Here is a 24,921-nt window from a genome sequence, read left to right on the forward strand (position 1 = left end):
TTTTGTCTATGAAATTTAGTCTTTTGAGATACTGAATTCTGAGAAGATTGTCTCATGATAGTGACAAGACTGTCTTGTCACTTATAAAGCTAAGATAATTTTTCTTAGATTTCTCTTAACTGAAATATTTTATAGAATTTTGAGGAAAGCATCTAAAATCTCCCATTTATTTACCTGTTTAAGTAAACAGGTACATATTTAAAGGTGGGTTAGGTTCAGTGTATATTGAACTTATAAAGGTTTTGGCAAAGACTCTGAGCCCTGCATAAAAGATAGAATTCCAGCCACTCATGGATCAAGAAAAGGCTCAGAAGGTTTGCAGGGTCCCTGTGCTTTACCAGACTTTTTGTAGGGGGTATTAGGAGGCATAAAGGGAGGAACCTAAGAATCTACAAATTAACATGAAGGTTTAAATATTTATAAGTTCCATTGCAGGAAACATGTGTGACTCGTTCGGAAATCTGCACACTTACACTCCTTCACTGACTTAGGTTCCCTTTGGGATCTATATAATCACATTTTGAAGAATAAGATGCATGTTAGTAAAAATATTAATTTTAATGGGTCTTTTGGAAGCTTTAATTGAGTCTCAGATTATTCTCAATAACAAACATTTTTAAAAAATCAGGTCTGTGCTGTCTTCTGAATAGTGTGTTATGCATTTTAAATTCTTTTGTTTTGTTTTTTATTCTTAGTTGTAGCAAATGTTTTTCACAAAAGAATTTATTGGACCATAGTTTTGTCTTTCTAAATATGTGTGTTTAATGTGTTTACTATTTTAATTATGGAGTAATACCTGGAAGTAGTGAATGACTTGTAAATGTAAAAGAAAGTAAAGGAATAAAGTATGTTTATCTGCAAATTAAATTTTGAAAGTCACACTTTATTCATTCAATGTTTGGCTGACTTTGGGTTTCCCGTGTTTGGTGTTACTAAGAGAGGGTGTGGCCCTTTGGCTATATCTTGTCCATTTCCTGTTTTGGAAGCAAAGTTTTATTGGAACATACAGCACATTTATTTACACATTGTTTATGGCTGCTTTTGTGCTATAGTAGCAGAGTTCAGTAGCTGTGACAGAGACTGTATGGCTCACAAATCATAAAATATTTAGTTGTGTCTCCTAAGAGAAAAAGTGTGGTGACCCCTGCTCTAAATGTACAGTCATCCCTCGCCACTTTGCGCTTCAATTTGATGGCTTTTTTCAATACTGTACTATGTTTAAAAAACCGCGATAGAGTGAAGCCACGAAAGTCGAAGCACGAAGTGGTGAAGGACGACTTGTATAAATAAAGAATCCTACTTTGTGGAAATTCATTTATCCTGGTAGAGTCTGGATCTGAGTAACCACAATAAACGAGGGCTGACTGTATACCTATTCATTGGGTGTACCAGTTACTCTTCCCCAGCAGTGCTCCAGCATTCCCACTCTACACCTCCCAAATGGTTGATGTTCTACAGGGATCTATCTAGTGTGGCCTTTTTTTTTTTATATTTGTTGAACCTCCTTGATCTAATATTTTGTGGCTCTGTAATTCTGGAAAATTCTCTGATATTTTCTCTTCATATATGCTTCTTTTATTTATTTTTTCTTTATTGATTTTAGAGAGAGGGAATGGGAGAGGGAGAGAGAGATAGAAACATCTATGAGGGAGAACATCAATTGGCTGCCTCCTGCATGCCCCCCACTGGGGATCGGTCCCACATCCTGGGCATGTGTTCTGACCAGGGATTGAACTGGTGACCTCTTGGTGCATGGGCTGACGCTCAACCACTGAGCCACAATGGCCGGACCATATATACTTATTTTAAAAGACAATTGATTTTAGAGAGAGAGGAAGGGAGAGGGGAAGAGAGAAAAACATCAAAGTGAGAGAGAAACATTGATTGGCTGCTTCCCACAGGCACTCCAACTGGGATTTAGCCTGCATCCTGGGCATGCGCCCTGACCAGGAACCAAACCGATGACTTCTCAGTGTGTAGAAGGATGCCTAGTCAGCTCAACCACACTGGCCAGAGTTTCGTCATTTACTTTTAAAGAGCATATTAGTTATCATATTTTTGTGCTTTCTAATGTCTACTTTGGAGTTATCCTTTTGTAATTCCATTAATCTCTTTATTGCAATATCATTTCAATCCTTTGTTCCAACTTGTTTTGGGGATATTAAGGATTACATATTCATATATTATATATAATTTATAGCACTATTATTCTAGACTTATGACTGCTTGAGTCCAAAACATGTGAATGAAGCTGGTGATAAGAACGTAGATGGGTGTCTTTGTTATTCAGCTGCAGATGCTACTTGGTATCATCAGGAATCTGAATACAGCCTTCCTCTAAGAAAGAAGTAGATCATATGGAAAATAGTATCCTTATTTGAAAATACTGACAAAATGATATAAATTTAGTATATAAAATAAATTAGTGGTCTAGTGGTTAGTAAGTCCTGTTCAAGAAGTGACATCTGTCCATGCAGAGAAGAGACATGATAATAGTGGAATAAGGGGAACAGCAAAGCATCGAATCTCATGCTGTGAAATATTCTAATGCATCTCAGTTTTTAGAAGATCACTGTGTTTTAATACTAGATATATGAGGTATCACAAATGAAGTAAGTAATATTGGAATTCTCAGTTATAACATATTATCCCATATAATTTATCTGTACAGTTTTCCATGAAAATTTGTTTTCTATATTACATATTTAAGCTTTAGTTCCATGCAAAGGCTAGTTCTCTGGCATAATGTCTGTAGTATTTCTTTTTTTTTTTTTTTTTATCCTCACCCGAGGATATTTTTCCATTTTTTTGTGCAGAGAGGAAGGGAGAGAGAGAGAGAAACATCGACGTGAAGGGACACATCGAGTGGCTGACACCCGCACGACCAACCAGGGCCGGGGACAAACTGCAACCGAAGTACGTGCCCTTAGCGGGAACTGAACCCGGGTCTCCCCGGACCGCAGGCCAACGCTCTAACCGCTGAGCCAAACTGGCCAGGGCAATGTCTGTAGTATTTCTGAACAATGAAGTATTATTATAACTTGTAAAATGTCAATGTCCTACTTAGCAGTTTACTTAAAATATTTTTTTTTCTGAACTGTTTAGTAGTGCTAGAAGATATTTTACACAAACTAATAACACGTGTTTAGACACATATTACATGCACATATTGGGGCTTTATGGTTTTTTTTTTTTTATAATGTGATAGTTTTATAATGAGCCAAACATATTTTATTTTTAATCACTTGAAAATTGGCACCATTTCTATGATAAGCTAATAACTAATCATTAAAAACCAACCTCAAACTCAGCATAATGATGTAGGACTGTTGTTTAAACACTAAGTCTAAAACTGGAGAAGTATAACGTGCTAATGAAAGTTTCCCTCCACATTAATTTTATTAGATGTTTTATGAATTACTTGAATTATTTTTTATTTTACATACAGAACTACATCTCAAACTTTTTTTTAATCATATTCATTGTGAACTTTTAGCAATCTTCCTGAGCTCTTTTCGGGTGCCATATGAAGAAATCAAAATGATGATATTGGAAGTGGATGAATCACAGTTGGCAGAGTCTATGATCCAGGTAAACAAAGAGGCAGAGAGCTTAAGTTCCAATATTTCATTGCAGGCTTCTCAGTAAATATAAATCTGTAAGTGAAGCAAAATTCTTAAACCAAATCATTCAACTGGAAAATCATTGCTGCATAATTAGTTTTAGCATAACTTCTGCATTGCCAGGAGATAAAACTGTGAATGTTCTCTTAGCTGCAAACTAAATATAATGCTATCAAAATGATTACATTTCAATTATTTTAAATGACTGTTTTCTGAATGTCAGGTTGTTTAATTTTACATTTTTGTTTTTGTTATAGTTAAGACTAGTAATATGTTCATTTAAATATATTTTCTATAATATTTTGAGAGTGTGTTTTTCTTAGGCTTATATGTCTTCTAAAGTTGTATTATTAGTTAATATAAGATTGAGGAGATTTATCTCTATTTAGAGGAACCTTGCTAATGGTCCCCACTGGTCTCATTTGTGCTCTTATGCGTAGTACAGATAGTATTCTGAATTCATTCAGAAGGCTGGAAGATTTTTAAATGATTTCTATTCTCAGTATTATTTAAGGAATGCTAGTCTAGTGCCAAAGTTACTTGCCAAATTCCACATAAAGCATCAATAATATATATCCAGATAGAATTTAAAGTTGGATAATTAAACCACAAATTATATAGCAAGAGGATGATATCTTTAGTTTACTGTCTTTTATTACTATAATAGAAGGAAAATGATGTTTTAGCAGTAAAAAGAAAACAAGGATTATTTGTTAGTGTCAATAAGCAATTACAATTATTCTAGATTTTAATTCATCAGTAAATGGTAATCTCAGGCCTCGTTCTTAGTTTTGCCTCTCTTCCCATTAGTGATTTGTGCTGTGTCTCTGAGACATCAACTACCTAATGGGACAACTCTTGTTTACTTCTTTTCTAGCACTTTCTTTTTACTAGAATTTTATCGTTGTTGTTGTTGATTGTGTATGTGCCTTGTTTTTAATGGATTCTAAGTCCCTTAACGAAAATTTTTCTACTTAATACATGTTTATATTTTTTATATTTCATTTGTTAAATATTTATGGAGTCGCTTTTAACTTGCTTACACAAGTGTTTTGAATGATCATGTGGTTTTTGTCATGTAAAGATGCAATTGAAATTTGTGTTCCAAGAACATTAAGTTCCATGTAATTTATTAATATATCAGTTGTCTATTAGTGCTATAACAATTTACCACAAATTTAGTGTCTTAAAATTACACGAATGTGTATTATGTTTCCATAGAACAGAAGTCTGGCCTGGGCCTTACTCTGCTAAAGTGAAGGTGTTGGCAGGCTTGCATTTCTTTCCATAGGCTTTAGGGAAGACTTTGTTTTTGGTTTTGGTTTTTTGTCTTTTCCAGCTCTGCAGGGCTGCCTCCTTCCTAGGCTCCTGGAAGGCAGCAATGTTGCATCTCTGTTTCTTTTTCATAGCTCTATCTCCCTCTCATTAATGGTTCTGTCTCCCTCTTCCACTTTTAAAGGCCTTTACAGTTACACTGGGCACATTCAGATAGATAATCCAGGATAGTTCCCCTATTTTAAGGTCAGGTGAGCCTAATATATTCACTGGTTCTGGAGATAAGATGTGGACACCCTCGGGGAGTTTTGGTTCATTATTCTGCCTACCATACTTACTGAATAAAAAACCAGTCCTATGAATTCAAATCTAAAACTTTAGTTTGGACATAAGCAAAGTCTTCATATATTCAACAAAAAATAAGAATTTATGGTATTTGATGTCTCATTTTTTAATTTTAAAAGTATGTTTTTATTGTAAAGTGAAGAGTTGCCTATGTTGAACAGGGCATGGAAAGAGCATTGCTTTGTGTAAAGATCATTGCTTGGTAGGTTTTTTTCACTGTCATCATTTCATTTTATATTTATTTGTCTATACATAACATGATGTCATTTTTCCATCTCATTCTTTACTCATTTACCTTTGTTCCATCAGTCTTTTATTCATTTATTTAGCTGTGCATGTGTGTGTGTATTCCCACCATTTGCAGGGAGCTGTACTGGTCTCAATCAGACACAGACTTATTCCTTTTGGAATTGATAGTGTGGCAAGGGAAATTATGTTTATATATATAAATTGTTATGTATTTTTATATGTGTGTGTGTGTATAATTAAAATACAAGACAAACATAGCTGATTTACAGTAGTGATAGAACTACATAATGTGTTAGGGGAGTGCTAGGTATGTGTATGTGTAGAGATAAGGGCACTTCAAGGTTAAATATGGTGGGACAGGGCAGAGGGCTCTGTGGGCTCTGTGAGTAATGTAGTGAGGGACAGTTACTCTGGAAATAATAAAACCCGGAGCTGTGAGGGGAAAACGGGGGAGGGGTGTGTGTGTGTGGGGGGGGGGTTGACAACTGTGAAGGGTTTAGTTTAACGGGAACTTAAGACTTGTGAAGTGTATGGGAGGATGGCAAAGGGGGACACAAAGGAAGGCTGGGCCTGTGCTCTTACACATCACAATCATTTTATTACTTTGGGAAGCAAAAAATAATGAAGTGAAAAGTTAATAAATTTCTGATGACAGATTAAAATTTAATTATTTATTAACCAAAAATATTCAAGGGGATTGGATGGTCATATTAAGAGTGCTGAAGAAATTTAGAGGCCTAATGTAATAAATAATTTAAATAATCCAGCTGTCAACCAGAATGATTAAAAGAAAATATAAATAACCAGATCTTTTGATGTCAGGCAGTCCTACAAGAGAAAGTTCTGTTTCTGTGGGAAAATCATATACTACCTTCATGTTTTTATTCAGTTGGTAGTATTAATAGTGAATGTGTTTTTTAGGGATGATCATAAATTGCCCCTTTTTGTTTTTGGCCAGGCAACCAAGTTTTTGTTCAGAGATACACAGTGAGTCAAAAACTTGTTCTTTGATCTAAGTGCTTTGATAGATAACATTCTCTAACATTGTTTTTAACTAATAACACCTTTGGGGATTTATTTCCCCATTTATATGGGTAGCATGATGTAGGCTTAATTTAAATTTGTACTTGAATTTGGGTTTGCACAGAATATACTGATTCTATAATATGGGATTGTGAGCACCAACCACTCTCTTTTTCTTAATTTTATTATCAGTATGCTAACTTGTTATAACAGTATTCTAGTCCATTATATTTTGACATAGAGGATTTATATAGTTTTTTTCCAAGGGAAAAACAGGGAAGCATAATTATATGTATTTCCTTGATCTTTCTCCACTGGGAGTGTTTCTCTTGTCGGTGTGTGTGGCTTTGGAAAGGCTGTGCATGGACAAGGGAGTCAGAGGACCACATGAATCTCTGGTTTCTGGACTGCTGATCACACAGGCAAAGGGCGTTAACACAGGCACTGGAGTCCCTAAAGCACCCATATATGTATATGCTTTTATCTGCATGGTTTATCATTCTGTGTCTTCAGTGCCTCTTCAGATTTCTTTCACATCAGAATTACTTTGTTTTGGAGATATCTTCATTTTTATTATTAATACCATACTCATATTGGTTAAATCTTAAAAGAACTCTCATTATAATTTCCTTGATTTCTTCTCTATTCCTTTCCTTGCCTTTTAGTAGCAATATGGTAATTTCTTTTATTCCCGAGAGTGAAGTGTTAAAATATGTTTGGCTTCTCCTGAAATTTCTGATGTTTAGTTCCCTAAAGCTGAAATATAATTGATCACATTTATCCAGGTGAGAAAGCTGTTTCTGTGGTATAGGTTGAGTTCTTCTTTCTCAATTATAAAGCTAATCAAATAAACATTCAGTAGTGCTTGATTTGAATGTATAATAACTCTGGATAGAGAAGAAGAAAATTGCTTTCAAGATACAGAGAATGCAGCTTAAGGCTGAGTATAAAGGGAGGTTACCTAGAAATAAAACTAAACATTAATGTCTTGACTGATTTTTTTTTTCCCAGAGTTTATTGATAAATTTACCTAGAATTCAAGAAGCACGTTTACTGAAGATATTTTCTTTTGGTTTTAATTTTTAGAACTTAATAAAGCATCTTCCTGATCAACAACAATTAAATTCATTGTCTCAGTTCAAGAGTGACTATTACAACTTATGTGAACCAGAGCAGTTTGCTGTTGTGGTGAGTACTCTGGGTGTTCACTCTCTCTTGAGGGGATTTTAATACTGTGGAAAACAGGAAAGAAAATGTCAAGCTTTTACATCATTGTTACACACAATCCTTTAATGTCTGTGCGTTTTGTTGTTGTTGTTTAACTTAAGTATATTTATGGGAAATTATCTTGATTTAAAATATGCATTAAAACTTTAGACTTAAGTGAAGTCCAAGAAATCTTTAAAAAGTATCAACATGATTTTCATATTCTGTATTTGATGTCAAAATATAAAATGAAAATTATGATTAATTCTAGAGCTCTGTATTCCAACATATTGCCAAGAGTAGCTTCAGTTTCTCATTTCGATCACTCACTTCAGTTCTTCTCATATTTTACATCTGGAATTAGAAATAGGATTTTGTAGGGTTTTTTTTATTTTTTATTTTTGGCAATGTGGTTGAAAAATGAATACATTTTTTAAAACTTCAGAAACCTTGATAATCATCTTGTTCCAGCTTCCTATTTATAGAAGTTGGGGTCTGAAGAGGTGAGAAGACTTGCCAGTGTTATGTATTAGCTGTGTTGCAACTTAAAATTAAGATTTTTATCAAGCTTTCTTTCTCCTGCTCTTTTCTCCTATCATTAAATTATTATTTTGAGTTTGGTTACACTCTTATCATAATGATACTTTAAAGTAGTGTTTTAGTTTTTATTATTGTATGATTACTTGGTCGTTTTCCTTCTTCAGTTATGTTATTACCAGGGACATGATGAAATTGCATTTGATAAAACTTTGAAAGTTTGGGTGGACTCACTGGAGGACTGTGTCTCCACACCACATTTCACTTGTAGGCATTTGTTTTTAAATTCCTTTCTGTCTCTTCATAAGCCCATTTCACTCTGCCCTCCCTCAGTGCCTCCTTTCCTCCTGTCCCCCGGTTCATAAAACTTTGAACAGAACACAGATGGAAACAAGAAGGGTTTTCTTTATTTGTAGTCTTCTAATTCTGAATTTAAAACTTTTTAGCATTATATTTACAAAAATGCTTTTTATTTTTTTATCCAGTTCTTTGGGGTACTCTTTTTTAGTTTTTCCTCCACTTTTATTTTCTTGCTTGCTTTATTTTCTATTACCTGATCACTTTGTCTTTTTCTTAATTTCTATATAATATTCTTCTTGCAATGTCTTCTGTATGAGAATAAATGAATAAGGCATAATTGGCATTAAAATTTTAACAACACACTATGTAGAGGTTTGATCTTTGGCCATTTTATTGACTCTTGAAGAAAATCATAAAATGTAAAATTATAAGTCCGAAATATTTCCCACATACCTTAAGTTTTAAACACAAGTTTATATAAAAATGTCTACTTAACAAATATGTTGCATATCACCAAAAAGATTTAAAACTATACTCATGTTCTAGCGATTGTCACAGAAGAATGAACACAAACCAGCAGATATTTTAGGTTAAAAATAACCAGGTTATGCCTTCCTTTAAAGACTTAAGTTCAAATCAAAGACCTGTAATTCGTAAGTAGTGTACTCCTAGGGATCAGAATATTAAAATAATTATATTTCATGTACTAGTACTAGAGGTCTAGTTTTGTTTTTAAGACAGTGATGGACGTTGAATCTGCTCATACCATCACAGGTCATTCCTGACTGCAAATGGAATTTAATGTGAAAAGAGTGATGCTGTTGGAAACATCTGCTATGGACAATATGAACAGTGCTGTATCATCTGTTTATTGTGAATGTTCTGGAACACACTGTCTAAGTTTTGGTTTGTGTAGTACTAACATTTTAAAATACTGTTCTGGTGAGGAAAAGGGAAATAAAGTTGAGGAAAAAGTGAAACTTTTTATATTACATGGTCAAATAGTAATATTCTTTACCGTTGCCTTTTTCCATTTCAAGTATTTACCATTCTCATTTTAGCTCCCCCTACTGTTAACTCTTCCTTCCCCCAAAAGAGGGGAAATCCACCTAAAAATTCCAAACAATACTTGAGAATTACAAAAGAAAAAAAGTGTAGAAGCATGTGGAATGCCTAAAGTTTTTTGTTTACCTCTGTAGATAAAAACTCAATATTGTTTGCTAATTATTAGACTGATATGTTTTCAATTTATCAACATTGTACAAATAATATAATAATTTGGTAGGTTTGGGAAACTGATTATAATTATCATGTATTTTTCTGAAAGATTCCCATAATACCAAGTTTCATGTTTCAAGTAACAAACTTAATGAAATGATGTTTCATTCACTTATCGAAGATGGGCTGTTAACATAGACTATAGATTCTCATATGGCTTTTATTTTGTAGAAAAGCAATTACTGATGAACTAAACCTAGATTTAAGGTACTAATCAGTTCAACCTGAAAAATCATCACAGTCATAAAGAAGGAATCATCAAAGGTGGAGATAGCTTTTGTACCCCCAGATAGGGCCAAAGTTTGTGTTTTCATCATAGGCTTGTGATTAGCTTTGTTTCAATTTCAGATTCTATAGATTGATATTGTGATTGCTAGCATTGTATTTATTTTAACAAAAAGCAGTTAAAATTCCAATTGTATTACTTGCTGATGAGTTTTACTATTTCTTTTATCCATTAATTTAATTCTTATGAATTAAAGATTTCTCAGGTGTATTGTATGTAAACATACACCCAAATTTGATACAATAATGGATACCATGATACAATAATAGAGTCCCTGCAGTTTTCTGCATTATATAATCAGCTTTAATTCCACACAAAAATTATGTAAAAGAATACAAAAGTAGCTTTACCAGGACTTTGGCATTTGTTCACATTATTTTGTCTTTGATAGAAAGATGGGGTGCAAAAGTAACACATCCAGAATGCTAGTAACCAGAGTCAGTTAAAGACCAGTAGAATATATAAGATACAACATGTAAATTAGAAATGTTTTATTTTTTTCCTTGTATTACTTTACATATACATCATGTCAATATCCATTAAATTGTATGTCCTTGAAGCTTTGTTTCAACCACAAAGGCATTTGAAATGTCTATATTCTCTCCAGGTTTCCTGTAATATGAAGTTTCATATTCACTTTTATTTATTTCTCTTTTGAAATTGGAAGCAAAGTTTTTAAAAACTATGCTTTATTGACATTTTAGAAAGAAAAGAAGGGGGGGGGAGAGAGAGAAATATCAATTTGAGTGAGAACATTGATCAGCTGCCTCTGCATGACCCCTACCAGGGATCGAGCCCACAACCTGGGCATGTACCCTGCCCGGGAATTGAACTGGGACCTCTCAGTCAGTGGGACAATGCTCAGTTCACCAAGCCATACAGGCCGGGCTGGAAGCCAAACATTTCTAATGCAGATACCATCTCCATTTCTAAAGGAATATTCTTCATTCATGAGTACTAGACATGGATACTTTTATAAAACTAAGAGTTTAGTTGCTCCCCCCCCTTTTTTTTTTTTTTAGTAATTCAGAATTTTAAGGTACTTTTCTAAACTAATACCCTTGCTGTCCTTATGACTTGGACATTAGCCAGTCTGATCAGGTCATGACTCAAGTGTTCCTAGAGGTCCATGTGGCTGTGGGCCATGTGGGTGAGTGCAGGAGAGCAGGAGCGTGAAAGCCCGTGAGAAACCAGGGGCACAGGAGCCAAGAGAGCAAGATGGTTCTGTTAGACATTGTAGTGTAGTAGTAGTGGTGACATGGTGGTGGTTGCTGGCTGGTACCTTTAGAATTGATATCCAGTGTTATGAATTCAGGGCCTATAACATTAATGATATTAGTGGCTTGTTTTTGTAGTTGATTACAGTATATTTCTATGTCCTACATGTTTTGGGAGAATCTGGCATATGAAAAATAACCCATCAGAAATTTTAGACCAGGGGTTCTGGTCAAATGGAATTCTAGAGAAATGCTCTGGGAGGTTGTGTCCACCTCTGTGTCTTTTTGTGTGACGTGTAATGAATGAGACAGTCTACATGCTGTTTTTGTTCAGTTAGGTCTGGGCCAAGGACACTGAGTACTGACTAATTTGCTTAATTTGAAAAATTATTTTCCTTGGACAGTGCAGGACAAAAATTTTATTGAGAAATTAGTTTATATTTGGCATGATACAGCTTTATGCTTTATTCAACTTAATTTTCTGTTAATAAGATGAAGAAATGACAAATACACTTCCCAGAAAATCACTCATTAGGTCAGTTAGTTGTCTGTCTCTTTTCTCGGATTCCTTCCTTCCCTTGTCAGCCCCAGCACCTCCTCATTCATCCCTCCAAAATATTGCCTGCTTACCAAAGATGGTTCCCATTGAGTAGAACCTGGTTTTAGTTGCATGACGGCATTAAAAAAATATATTCACAGTGTTTCTTTGATCACTAAACCACCAAGTAAAACCACTGTGCTCACTGTGGGGTGGTTTAATTGTGTGAGAAATAAGATGTAAAATATTCATTGGGATCAGAAGATTAGCTGAAGTTTGGAAAAAGGCCTAATAATTTGCATTTGAAGCTTAGTGCACTACACTTTGATTAAAAATTATAGGTTTTGGGGTATTTGTCTCTATATTATTTCATTCTGTTAAACTGTCGGTTCTTCAAAGGAATCAAACCCTTGCAGGCAGGTTAAATGGAACAAGTGTCCTGTTGGTGTGCTGCATTTTGATCTGCCACCATTTGGTGTCACTGTAGGGCAGGCTTTTCAACTTGGTGCAGTGGAGCCCTCCTTTTTTTAAAATCAAAAAATGTAGGAAGTTCATGCATATTTCTTTGCATTAAAAATGCCCCATTTTCAAGTAAACCCTAATATTCTTCTTGTAAAATATTCAAATAACATATAAAAATATTGACTACAATTTGGAAGTTCCTTGTATCCTACTACCCACCGCATTCCATATGTTACCCTTTATAACATGTATTGGACTTCTAATCCTTTTTTCTTTGTATTTACAAATGTATGCATATCATATGCACATTTAAAATACATTTTTCTGAAACCTTTTTATCATAAGATATGTTTTGGAGATTATTTTCATGATGTCCTGGTTTAAATTTATGTGGTTATTTCATGGTCCCTACTAAGACTTTTAACTATTCTCCTAATGAAGGACGGTTCATATTTGTTTTCCCCAGTATTTTAAAAAAATAATTGTATGTACATCTTTGTATATGTATTTAAAAACTGTGTATTCTAGAGATCAGCGAGCACAGGCTCTGGGTTTAAATCCTAGACTGACACAGTAGTGATTACCTAGAGTCCACAGAGTACATTAGGGTTCACTTTTGGTGTTGTACATTCTGTGGGTTTGGACAAATGTAGAATGATGTGTGTACATTATCATGATTGTATTATTGGAGAAATGCATAGATGGCCTTTCTCCTTTGCTAATGGGAGTGGGTTTCTTGGGATACCACTGGGATGAACATTTCCGGAGGCTCCCATGGGAAGATGAGATGTGGTAGAAAACTTTATTTCCATGGAATTACAACTCTGGGTTTCCAAAGTTTCATTTCCCCTAATCCAGTTCTGGATGTAGAGCTAGAAGCAAAGCCAGCCTCCAGAACTTCCTTTCCCTGGTGGATTTGGTCTGGCACAGCATCGGGCCAATTGCAGTCCATCAGTACACTGTGCGGGCTCCATGTGGCTGTGGGCTACGTGGGTGAGAGCAGGAGCGTGAAAGCCCATGAGAAACCAGGGGCACAGGAGCCAAGAGAGCAAGATGGAGAACTCCTCTATTTAAGAGATTCAGTATCTCAACTCTTCCCATGATTGCAGTGCACACATCTGCTCTGGCCAGTGACCAGTTCCCAGGTGAGCAAGGACCTTCCCTATTTCACCCAGACTTTATTGGGCATGGATCTATTCTCCCTTCATCGAGTCTCTTCCCCAGCCATCTGCAGAATAGACCTGGGGGAGTGTAAACTGCAGCTTCCTGGCGAAGCTGCACAATGGCATGTCTATAATATTTGGCCTTCCCTTGCTTCTTCCCTGTTATTAATGACTAGGTTTATTACAACAGTATTGGTATTATACAGAGTATCTTCATTGTCCTAATGAAATGTTTTTTTTAATCCTCACCCGAGGACATTTTTCCATTTTTTTTGTTCAGATAGAGCGGGAGGGAGAGAGAGGAAGAGAGAGAGAGAAAAACATCGATGTGAAGGGACACATCGAGTGGCTGCCACCCGCACGACCAACCAGGGCCGGGGACAAACTGCAACCGAGGTACGTGCCCTTAGCGGGAACCGAACCCGGGTCTCTCAGTACTGCAGGCCGACGCTCCAAACACTGCACCAAACCGGCCCGGGCTGAAATGTTTTTAATCACCTTTTAAAATAAAAATGTTAATTATTTTTGAGGCAATCATTTTAATTTTTGTTAAAATGATCTCTAAGTACTGACTTATCTGTGTGTGGGAATGGGCTAATTCAGAGTAGACCAAGTAACGAACAGCTTTGTGCTTAAAAGTCTGAATTCATACTTCAGAAAAAGAATGAAATTTAACCACCCTATAAAATTACTATTTAACCTGTATACTTGTCAGCAGTTTACTTTTGTTTTGAGAACACACCTCCATTGGACTTTTTCCTTGGTCCTTTTTTAGTTCAGAAGGCCATTTTGTTTGTCTGTGAATACCAAGGTACACTATACAATACTACTTTGGCCTCAGTGGTTTTATTTTCTAAAAAGTGTTGAGGAAATTGTGATTTTGTTTCACAATGATGGCTTATTGAAATAGCTACAGAAAAGACTGGCCAAGATAAGTAAGGGACCTGCAAGACTATCTGCACTGAACCATCACTTTCTCAGACTAAGCATCTTCAAATCTTTCATTCCTTAGGTGTTAATTATTTCAAGTGCATTGCAAATGTACAGATACAGAATCAATCACATGTCACAGAGTTATCACTTTAAAACTTAACAAAGGTATGGAGTTAGTGTGAGATAAGTTCTCAGACCTGTTTTGGTTTCTTGTAATTACTACTTCTTTTTCTCTTTAATAATTCATCTTTGATATTGTCTGTCAGTGACATAAATTTTGCCTGTTTTTCCTGCTGGAAACTAGTTCTATTTGCCTCTTGCTACTGCTTTTGGTACTGGTCCCAGGGAGGACATTTGTTTAGAATAATAAACTATTATAACTCTGTTCCTAGCTATTTAAATCTTAGAGGTCTGCTTCTCTGAAGATCCTAAGCACTCAGCTGTTCAGTTATTCTTGTCACATGGCTTTGCGACTTTCTTCACATGCTTCTTCTAGGACCCAGGATCTAATAGAGGCTCACTAGCACAGATGGTTTTCCTTTCACCTAGTTCAGGGCTTATTAATTTAGCTTGATTTCAATTATGATTGATTTGTAGCCTGAAATTCTTCCAACGTTTATTACTTTCATAATTTTTTTATGGTCTGGTTTCTGCCTTCAGTCTAAGTTGAAATAGTCACAATGCCATTTGAGTTTTTAATTAAATCATTGAAAGTTTGTTGGTTTAAGAAGTTAAAATCAGTTGTCAGCTAAAAGATATCTTTACCTTTCCCATCCTCTTATTTTCTCTGAAGATCTTAGTCCTCACAGGTTTCTTCTTGGCTGTTCCTACACATGATACATTGGAGGTACACTCTGACAAGACTCTTAACAGGCCATTTACATCTTTTCTTTACATGTCTAACAGTTAGTGTAATATAATGTATAATAGATTTACTGATTTAACCAAATACAAAGAAATTCATAGAAAACTAGAAGTTTTGTTATGGTTGAATTTAATATGGCTTCACTGCTGAAAAATTGAGTTTATTTATTTTTAATTTTCTTTTTCCTTTACTGATTTTTAGAGAGAGAAGAAGGGAAAGGGAGAGACAGATAAAAACGTTGATGAGAGAGAACATTGATTGGTCGGCTCTTGCATGCCCCCCAGTGGGGATTTAGCCCACAGTCTGGGCATGTCGGGAATTGAACTGGTGACCTCTTGGTGAATGGGTCGATGTTCAACCACTGAGCCTCACCAGCCTGGCTATTTATTTATTTTAGTTGAGAATATTTAAGAACTGTTCTTATGTTGATTTGAGCTCTCATTAGGTGATTCTGAGGAAATGATTCCAGGTAGCATCTTTCCCTTAGTGTGGGCCTCAGCCTTTTGGTGTTTAGGCGCTTGGATTGCCAGATAGTTTATGGATGAGTTGAGACCTTGAGTGTACATTGCTAACCACATCACTCTGTGATACATTTTATTTGAATACCTTGTTTCCTTGCTTCAGCAATGATTCATTCATTCTACAAATATTTATTGAACACCGACTGTGCTGGGCATTGCTCTAGGTTCTGAGTTTATTGCAGTGAACATGTGTTTACTCCTTATTGTTTAGTTCAGTACAGTAATAATGTACACATAATCAAAAATGTAAAGTAAAGGCAATCAAGTAATAATATATACTCCTCAGGAAATGGTGGGGTGGGGGCTGTGTTATGTGTTTGATTAACATGGCTCCAGAAGGCCTCTCGGAAGAGGTAAAATTTGAGCACAAGTCTGAATGCTTTTAGTTAGCTGTGTGGCTGCCCTGAGGAGGCCACAGCACGGAGGCCTTGAGGGACAGATGAGATTGGCACACTGAGGCCAGTGGCTGTGCCAGAGTGAATGAGGAGAGTGGGAAGAGATGACGTTAGAGATAGCTTTGCCGCCATGGCATGAGGCCCGTGGGACTTATTCTAATTATTCTAAGTCAGCCATTGGAGCACTTTAAACAAAGAAGCGAAATGATCAGGTTGATGCTTTAGGAGAATTTTGGCAGCTGTGTGAGGAACAGGTTGTAGGGTGGGGGCATAAATTGAAGTCGTGACCACTTAACATGCTACTACAATGATCTAATAATTACGGTGAGAAGCAGGTGTAATGGCGTTGTCACTTGTGAGAAGTGGTCCGATTCCGCAAGAATTTTGAAGGTAGGGAAGACAGGATTTCTGATCGATGGGACTGGGAGTATGAGAGGAGGCAAGGGTGACTCCAAGGTTCTTGGCCTGTGTAATTAGAAAGATGAGTTTCCATTTACAGAGAGGAGGAACAGATTTGCAAAAGCAGCAGATTGTGGGAGGGAAGATCACTTCAAGTGTTTGTAGACATCCAAGTGGATGTACAAAGTAAGCTTGGGGTTCGGGGCTGGGTGTATAAATTTGGGAGCCCTCCTCACACGGGTGGCGTTTAAAGCTGTGGAGTGGATGAGATCACCAAGGGAGTGAATTAGAAATGTAACAGGAGGCAGCGAAGGGCAAGGCGAAATCTGCAAACCTTACTGTTTTTCTCAGTCTTCTCTCTAGAGAGGAGTCTATCGTCAGCAAGGTTTTGTTTGTTTTCACTGCTGGTTACCACCTCTCGGAGGAAAACTGTGAGCCGTGGTCCAGGGAATTGTCCAAGGTGATTTTAGAGTATGACACTATTGCAGTTTGTTTCAGAAGCTAAGCATGAGCTGGGGTGAAAGGACCAACTAGCATTTGTAGGAGCTAATTCATCAGGGACCTTTGGGAAGAAGCTATTGGTGATGAGAATATGTGTTTGTGGAAAGAAAGAAATATCTAATTTTGTCTCCAAACCTTGCTCATAAAAATGTGGAATAATCTCTAATATATCATAATAATTTTATAGTGCCTGTATTATGAACTGATATGGAGTTAAAATGCCAAAAATGTGCAGGCATATTCCTTGATAAAATAACTCATTAAATCAAGGGACTGAGTTAATTGACTTCAAATCTACCTCAAAATAGTAATATCAAATCCTACCATTAAGGGGGAAAATCACTAACATACTAGCAATTGTGTTCTCTGCCCGGGGTGGGGATAGTGGAATTGAACTCAGAATGAATTCTCTCTGAGCCTTTGCTACCTTTGTTCCCTTGAAATTAGTAGAATATAAGCTGTATTAAGTAACTGAAATTCTTCAATTTATTAGAACTAATGAAAGCACAGCATCAGAATAATCTGTTATTTCATTGAGTTGCTAACTCTAGTAAGTTTCTCAAAAAGGTTGAATTTTCAACTGATTTATCTCGATCTTTCCCACTTTTTTCCCCTTTGTGACAAAAGGTACACAGTTTTGCTTGTGTTTTAATATGACGTGCCTGTAAAATGTGCGACAGAACTTGGTAATATTAAGAAATAGTATCTATCTCATTTTATCTTCAGCGCAGTCTGTTCGTAACGCAGTAACTAGAGACTTAAGTAAGAAATGTTCGTCTCTACCTGTGACCTCCACTGCTGTCACCTCGGACCAGAGCCAGAATCTGCCCAGAACTCTGCATGCTCAGGGCTCTGGCTGGGGGCTGGGGCCTCATCACCTGCCTCTCTTCCCTAGAAGGTTAGCTCTAAACACATGGCCTCTACACTCTTTCTCATTCTTGGGGATTTTACATTTGCTGTTGACTGTCCTTGGACCTTGCTTCCTTCAGATATACAAATGGCTTCCTCCCACCCCCACCTCTCCCTCCTGTCTTGCTTCATATGTCGACCTGTGGAGCTCCTCTCTGAGCACTTGACTGCGTTTCCACTTGCCTTTAGCACTTCTTTTTCCCTTCCCTGCTTTACTTTTCTCCCAAGTACTCATCATCTCTGTCGTTTCTGTATTATGTTCTGTCCATTAACCTATTCATGAATCTATCATAAGAATGTCCGTAATGGCAGGAATCATTCTTTTGGGTATCTGTTAATGAATTCCTAATATCTTCATCAATGCCTGGCATGTAACAAATATCTGAATGAATAAATAACTTTCCCTAAGGTACTTGATGATTTATTTTAAATACTGCAAAACTCAAACCATTTAGCTCTTTACTTACTGAGGCTTGACAATGAGCATGTTCTTAGTATTGAAACATAAATATGACTTAAAACAACTTGGTATTTCACATTCCTTCGAATATTCTTTATTGCATAATTAGACCTAGGTTTGAATTAACTTACCATGTACTAGCTCTGAAACTTTGGGGCACATTTCTTAACACCCCGCACTTTAATTTTTTTACCTCATTAGGTTGTGGTAATATTTCCAGGAGAAGACCATCCATGTATGTAGTCATGAGTGAATAATAAGTGCCCAGTTGTGATAGCTGCTGTCATCATCATATTTTAATATTGAATGTTTTTCTTCTCATCTGTTGTGATCCAGTTACTTTTCTAACGTACACTGAGAATTTGTCTCCCTGTTCTGTAATCCTCTTGGTGTGTGTGCTTTTGCTCCCATCACTGCCTTAGAGTTATTCTCTTAGTGTATGGACAGCGTCAAAATTCCAGATCCAACATGTGTCTTTCATCTCGTGTGCTCTTGACTTGTGGTTAGCATTTCACCCTGTTAGCGTTATGTACTTTCTGCTTCTCTCCTCTGGCTCCTTGTGCTTCTTTCCTGGCTCCTTTCCTGGCTCTTGTCCCATTTTTTCTAACACTTAAGTAAGTATCTTACTCAGATACTGTTTTCCTGGCTCATTTGTTTGTTTGTTTTTTCATAACTTCCTCTTTCTCGATGATTTTATTCACCCCACAGTTATTTATTAATAACTCCTTTGAACATCTTTCAGACTTTTTGTGCTTTGACTGTTAAATATACACAATTTAATGTCACACAAAACAGCTGAATGGGGTGAGTTAGGCGCTTGACATAAAGATAAGAACTGATTCATGGACATTTCGATTATGATCAATTATGATGACTTCTGGATCTTAGGTTGAGACATGGTGCTGGAGTGTTTAGTTTCTGTTCCTGGAAATAACCTTCAAGAGTTCAAGACAAAATTCCTGAAAAACTGATCAGGATAAGCTTTGTTCTGATGTTTGTTGTACATGTTGGAGCCAGAAATTTGAACTAAAGGGCTCTCTTCCTCTAGATCTTTGAGGTAGATCAAACTGAGGACCTGAGCCTTAGCTAGGAATCTCCTGACATGAAAACCACTCAATTACAGACAATGACAGCCTGATGGTTATTATGGAGTGTGTTCATGGTCTCCCCCACCAAAAACAAAAACCAGCAACCCTTCAAATTTATTTTAACTATCTGAAATATTTCAAGACAGCCAGCAGGTTAGCTTTCTGCTTGTAAATCATGTCATGGAATGGGATAGCTAGAGAAGATTAAAATCTTACTTGACATTAGTTCAGTCTGATTATTGTTTTTAAATATGGTGTTGGAGACTTGTTATACGGAGAAGATCAGGTTTTTGATAGATAATAGGAGCAGGGAGAGAGATTAATTTTGGAGTTGAGGTCAATGACTTAAGTATTGCACCAAATGAACAGTGATAGAGGAGCCAAGTGATTACATGATGATTATATTATTTGAATTTGTATAGTGACATACAGTTCACATAGTATGTTTGTATACATTTATCTGATATATCCCTCGCAACAGCCTGTTAAGTTTGCAAGAACTGGAACCCGTAGAGTTGGTGACTTAACCAAAACCCTCCTCACTCCCCTGCCCACACATACCTCATAAATAAAAAGGGAAGGATTCAAAGTGTGATTCTGATTCCACACTTCATATTTTATTTTGTTTTGACCACATTGTTTTGTTTCAAAGTATAAGACTCTTAACCTATTGGCTAAGAAATGGAGGTTGTATAAGAGGTGGGGAAAGGTCAGTGGATGCAAAGGGAAGGCTCTGCAGGACACTTGAGCCAGCAATGTGGTTTTGCTCAGGGCCAGTGCTGTTCCTGCATTTCTTTGCAAAAACCAAATACTAATGATTTTTTATGTCTGGAAATTGAGGGCCCAAAGTGGGAGGGAAATGCCCTGTCCTCGGAGAGCTTGGCAAGTGTAGGCGTTCCTGGAGCATGGCCTGCCTCGCGTCTGCTGACTTGACCTGACGACTGATCTACTTGACAAGCCTTTCCCTCATTTTCTGTCTCCTGGCTGACAGGGGACTGGCAGGCATTCTGATGCTAAGGGCAAGAGCCCTTGAAAACTTTCCTGGTGTATCCAGAATCAATTGTGTAATGTTTTATTTTTTATTAGTCCTCACTCGAGGATACTTTTCCATTGATTTTTAGATAGAGTGGAGAGGAGAAAGGGAGGGAGGGAGGGAGAGAGGGGGAGAGAGAGAGAGAAAGAGAGAGAAACATCAGTGTGAGAGACACATCAATTGGATGCCACCCCCACTACCCTGATTGGGGCCAGGGATCAAATCTGCAACCCAAATATGTGCCCTTGACCAGGAATTGAAACTGAGACCCTTTGGTTGGTGGACGATGCTCTAACCACTGCTCAGGGCTGTAATGTTTTATTGAACTTAAATTTGTGTTGTGGCTCCTGGTACAGAGAGTGGTGGTGTTTTGGTTTAGTTCATTATAGTACTTGTCTGTGGTTTTGTTGTTGTTTCCATCTTTACTCTGCCTATATTTTTATTTTGTATTGAATTGTATATTTCATTAAACATTCTTATCTTCCAAACCAAACTTAGATCTTTTAAAAGGATAGATGCGTTTATTCTCTCTCTCTCTCTCTCTCTCTCTCCCCCCCCCACCCCTCCCTCTCTCTCTCTCCCTAATATTGGGTCAAGTTTCTTGTTCTGAATTTGGCTGTTACCTGTCATTAATGCTATTTTGCTTTCTTTACCAAGGATGCCAAAGTTGTATCCAAGTCCACATATTATGTTTATTTAAGGGTTGGGATAGGAACCAAAGTGATTTTCTTCCCTTTGGTGAAAAACTGATTTTAACTTTTGTACTAGCAGTATCACAACTACCAGATCATTTATCTCATCTGTAATAGTTTTCTAGATTCCCGTCTGCTGGGAAAATCAATGTGTGTGTGCGCGCGTGCGCGCTGAGCCATTGATAGGTGATGTACTTCTATACATTAGTCATGATTTAGTATAAATATTAATACGTATGTTCAAGAGTTCTCATAGTTTATGGCTTTCTGCTGAATCTGTGATAGGGCCAGTATTCTGTTTGTTATTTTCTGTTTGTCTATGTCACGTTATGTGTCTCTTCCTGTCGTAATCTGTGTGGTATCACTGAAGTTTTATGTTGTGGGCAAGTAGAGTCTTTCAGTCCTATTTAACAATGTTTGCTTTGTAAGTATGTCCCCTTGGACCCATTAGCCACGGTGAAGCCCCTAAATCATTCTGATCAATGGAATGCTTATATATTCTGAAGGGATTTAAGGATCTAGCAGCTTTATGCTATGGGTTTCCTTGACTGTCTTTATTTATGTTTTCCCTAAGTTCTGTCCCAGAGTCTTTTGAAGCATTCTGTATTTTGGATGTACTTAAAGAAAAAAATAGTTCAGTTAGCTCATAACAGTCCTTTCCTTTACCGTTTAATTGTCTGTCTGCTATTTTCTCTTCTCGTTTTATTACTTTATGCACTTTTTTTTTGCTTCTTTACTTTTCTAAGTGTTTGTCTTGGAGGGGCTATGTCTGCTGTGTTCCTCGTCTCTTGTTTCTTAGTGGGTTCTTATAACCCCTGTTGGAACTATCTGTGATTCTGACTGCTGGCCCTAGTAACTACCTCTCTTGCAAGTTGAGACTACTTTTCCCCCAACTTTATCCTCCCCCATATGCAGGTTTTTCATCTATTTTTCCCTAATGGTGGATCTTAGCTGTACTGCAATCCTTAGTTATATCCCTTGTTTGAACGGGGCCTTCAGACTTTCCTTTGTCTTACTACACCTTTAGTCAGTATCCATGTCATTCTCCCATTCTGCCTACAGTGCAGGTCACAGACCTGGCCCCTCTGGCATCTATGGACAAAACAATAGACATACTTTATTACTGAAGGGCAGAGGACTTGCCTGAAAATGTAGCACAGTGATTTGATTTGAATGCTCCCAAAACACACCCACCAAATCAATGGCTTGAACTGAAGCATGAACTCAAACACTGAATGAATTTCTGAAAGGCCATTGATTTATTTTTAGAAGTCCCTGAATGAATTTTATTTGTCATTATGTAGAAACAGAGAATAAAAACTGAAAACAATCAATACTAAGAAACACAGCGAGCTGTCATTTTTAATGGGTTTATGTTTGGAATAAATACAGAAACACCTTTGCCATTAATATTCTGGCGCCAGAAAGAGCAAGATTTTGTAAAATGACATAGGAGAAATTAAAGGCCATTTAAGAGTATTTTGGGAAGAGTTATTATTTTTTAAAAATATGATCTAGTTAGCAAACATTACCGAAAAAGACCCTTTTATTCTTTGCTACTTTTGAAGAAACGAATGTACAATGTAGAGAATTTTTCCTATGACACTTTTTCTTACCTCTACTACCCGAACGCTGCCTCCTCAGATTTCAAGCCCTGATTTTTTTTCTCAGTTCACATTTAATAGAAACTACAGAAGATCAGAAGTGATGCCCCACCACTGTACACATCAGTTGGCCCGCTCCATAGCAAATGTCAGGCCATTTCCTCCAGAGGAAGAAATGCTGGCCGCCCCACACCTGCTGGAAGGGCCTGCCCCGTCCCACACTTCTGGGCTAAGTCAAAGCTCTTGTGTGTAAGCATGACAGTAATAAAAAGAGAAGTTTATTCCCATGGCCATCCACTGCCACGTGACCCTAAAATGGCCCAGGGCTCACTTCTGCTTAGAGACAAATCCTTCATTTTTCTGGACATGGGGCTCGATGGTGTCACTGCCAGGCTTCCAGGCAGCTGGTCAGTGACTGGACAGCCTGGACTTGTCTCCGTCTCATCCACTGAGCCGCCAGCAGGGCGGGCGTTCCGGTGATGTCTACTAGAGAGGCCTGCTCCTGGAGACAGGCAGACGGGTCCGCGGCTGACTTACGGGTCCGTGTTCTGTGTCTTGTTTGCATCCTACCCCCAGCTCTGACATTCCCTTTCACTCTGTAACGGACTAATCTTTACCTGCTCCACTGATCAATCTTGAACATGTCATAATTAACCTCTTGCAAGTTAGTCAAAGTAGCTCTTGAGTGTAAGTATCATGTTACAATTGGTATTGTAATGATTTCTCATAATCCCTCTTTTGTTAAATGAAATTCTGAAAGGCAGGGACTGCCTTGCCTAGAGTGTGTTTGTTTCATACACGTCTATGAATGGCGAAGCCCACTTCGAAGTAGAATAAAGTATGGGTATTCGTTTTAGAACAATACTGTTGGGAAAAGATAAAACGTTAGAGGCGGTAGTGCTGGGCCAGCCCCTCTTAACTGTATGTATATTTGTATTTGCCATTGGTTGATTACCTTCGGTGTTTCCAGCTCCGGGCTTCACGTTCTGGACGCACTGTCATTTCCCACACAGCAGCTAGTGACCTCGTACTGTAAAACAAATGAGACTGTCAATTCCAAGCTGAAATATGCTAGTCTTTTTTAAATTTTATGTTGTGTTATATTAATCTGCTCCAGTTTTATTTTGATTAATGATAGCTTGGTATATCTTTTTTGTCTTTTTCCTTTTTTTTTAGATAGGGTGGAAGTGGTAGGGGGAGGGAGAGAGAAACATCGGTGTGAGAGAAATATATCAGTTGGTTGCTTCCTGCCCGACCCCAACCAGGGCCAGGGATCTAACCTGCAACCCAGGTACTACCCTTGACGGGAATCGACCATTTGGTCCTTGGGCTGATGCTCTAACCACTGAGAAAAGTGACCAGGGCCTGTGTTTTTCCTTTTATCATACTATGGTTATAGGCAGCATATCAGTTGAGTCTTGTTTTTTTTTTAAAAAATCCAATCTGATTATCTCTGCCTTTTAAATGGAGTGTTTTGGCCATTTCCTTTTTAATGTAGTTATTCATGTGGTGGGGTTTGAATCTACCATCTTGCTATTTGTTTTCTATTTATCTAGAAATATAAAATTTCTAGATAATTTTCTATTATCATCTATACTATGGTTTTGTTTTGTTTTTTTTTGGATGGAATATTTTAATTACTTTGTTTTATCGTTTTGTTGGCTTCCTGGCTATTATTCTTGTTTTGTTTTACTGGTGGTTGCTTTAGAGTTTAAAGTATATATTTTGAACTACCTTCGAATAATGTTATAACTCCTTATATGTGTAGTAGAAAGCCTTATGGCAATATACTCCTGCTTACCTCTTCTTGCACTTGGCAGTGTTATCATACATTTTGTTACAGCATCTTTAAAACTCTTAATATGTTATTCTTAATTTTAACTCAGTTATCTTTTAAAAAAGTTTTAACAGTCTTTTGTGTCTACATGAATAGATACTATTTTCAGTATTCTTCACTTGTTGGTGTAAATCTTGTCGTTTATCTAGAATTATCTTTATTCTACCTGAAGAATTGGCCTG

At 37.0% G+C, this 24,921-nt stretch overlaps 1 protein-coding gene across 8 annotated transcripts in view; it reads left to right on the forward strand.

Annotated features, from left to right (window-relative positions):
- DIAPH3 (diaphanous related formin 3) overlaps positions 1 to 24,921 on the forward strand; it is a 487,836-nt gene that overhangs the window by 234,540 nt on the left and 228,375 nt on the right. For all 8 annotated transcript variants that reach the window (XR_004958076.1, XM_036249888.1, XM_036249889.1 and 5 more), the window contains exons 19-20: positions 3,497 to 3,591; positions 7,602 to 7,703. Coding sequence is in view for 7 of the 8 variants with exons in the window: in XM_036249888.1 (XP_036105781.1) it covers positions 3,497 to 3,591; positions 7,602 to 7,703 (197 nt within the window). In the remaining variant the exon portion in view is untranslated. The remainder of the gene's footprint in view (positions 1 to 3,496; positions 3,592 to 7,601; positions 7,704 to 24,921) is intronic.

Source organism: Molossus molossus, unplaced genomic scaffold, assembly GCF_014108415.1.
Source record: "Molossus molossus isolate mMolMol1 unplaced genomic scaffold, mMolMol1.p scaffold_m16_p_9, whole genome shotgun sequence".
NCBI classification, from domain to species: Eukaryota; Metazoa; Chordata; class Mammalia; order Chiroptera; family Molossidae; genus Molossus; species Molossus molossus.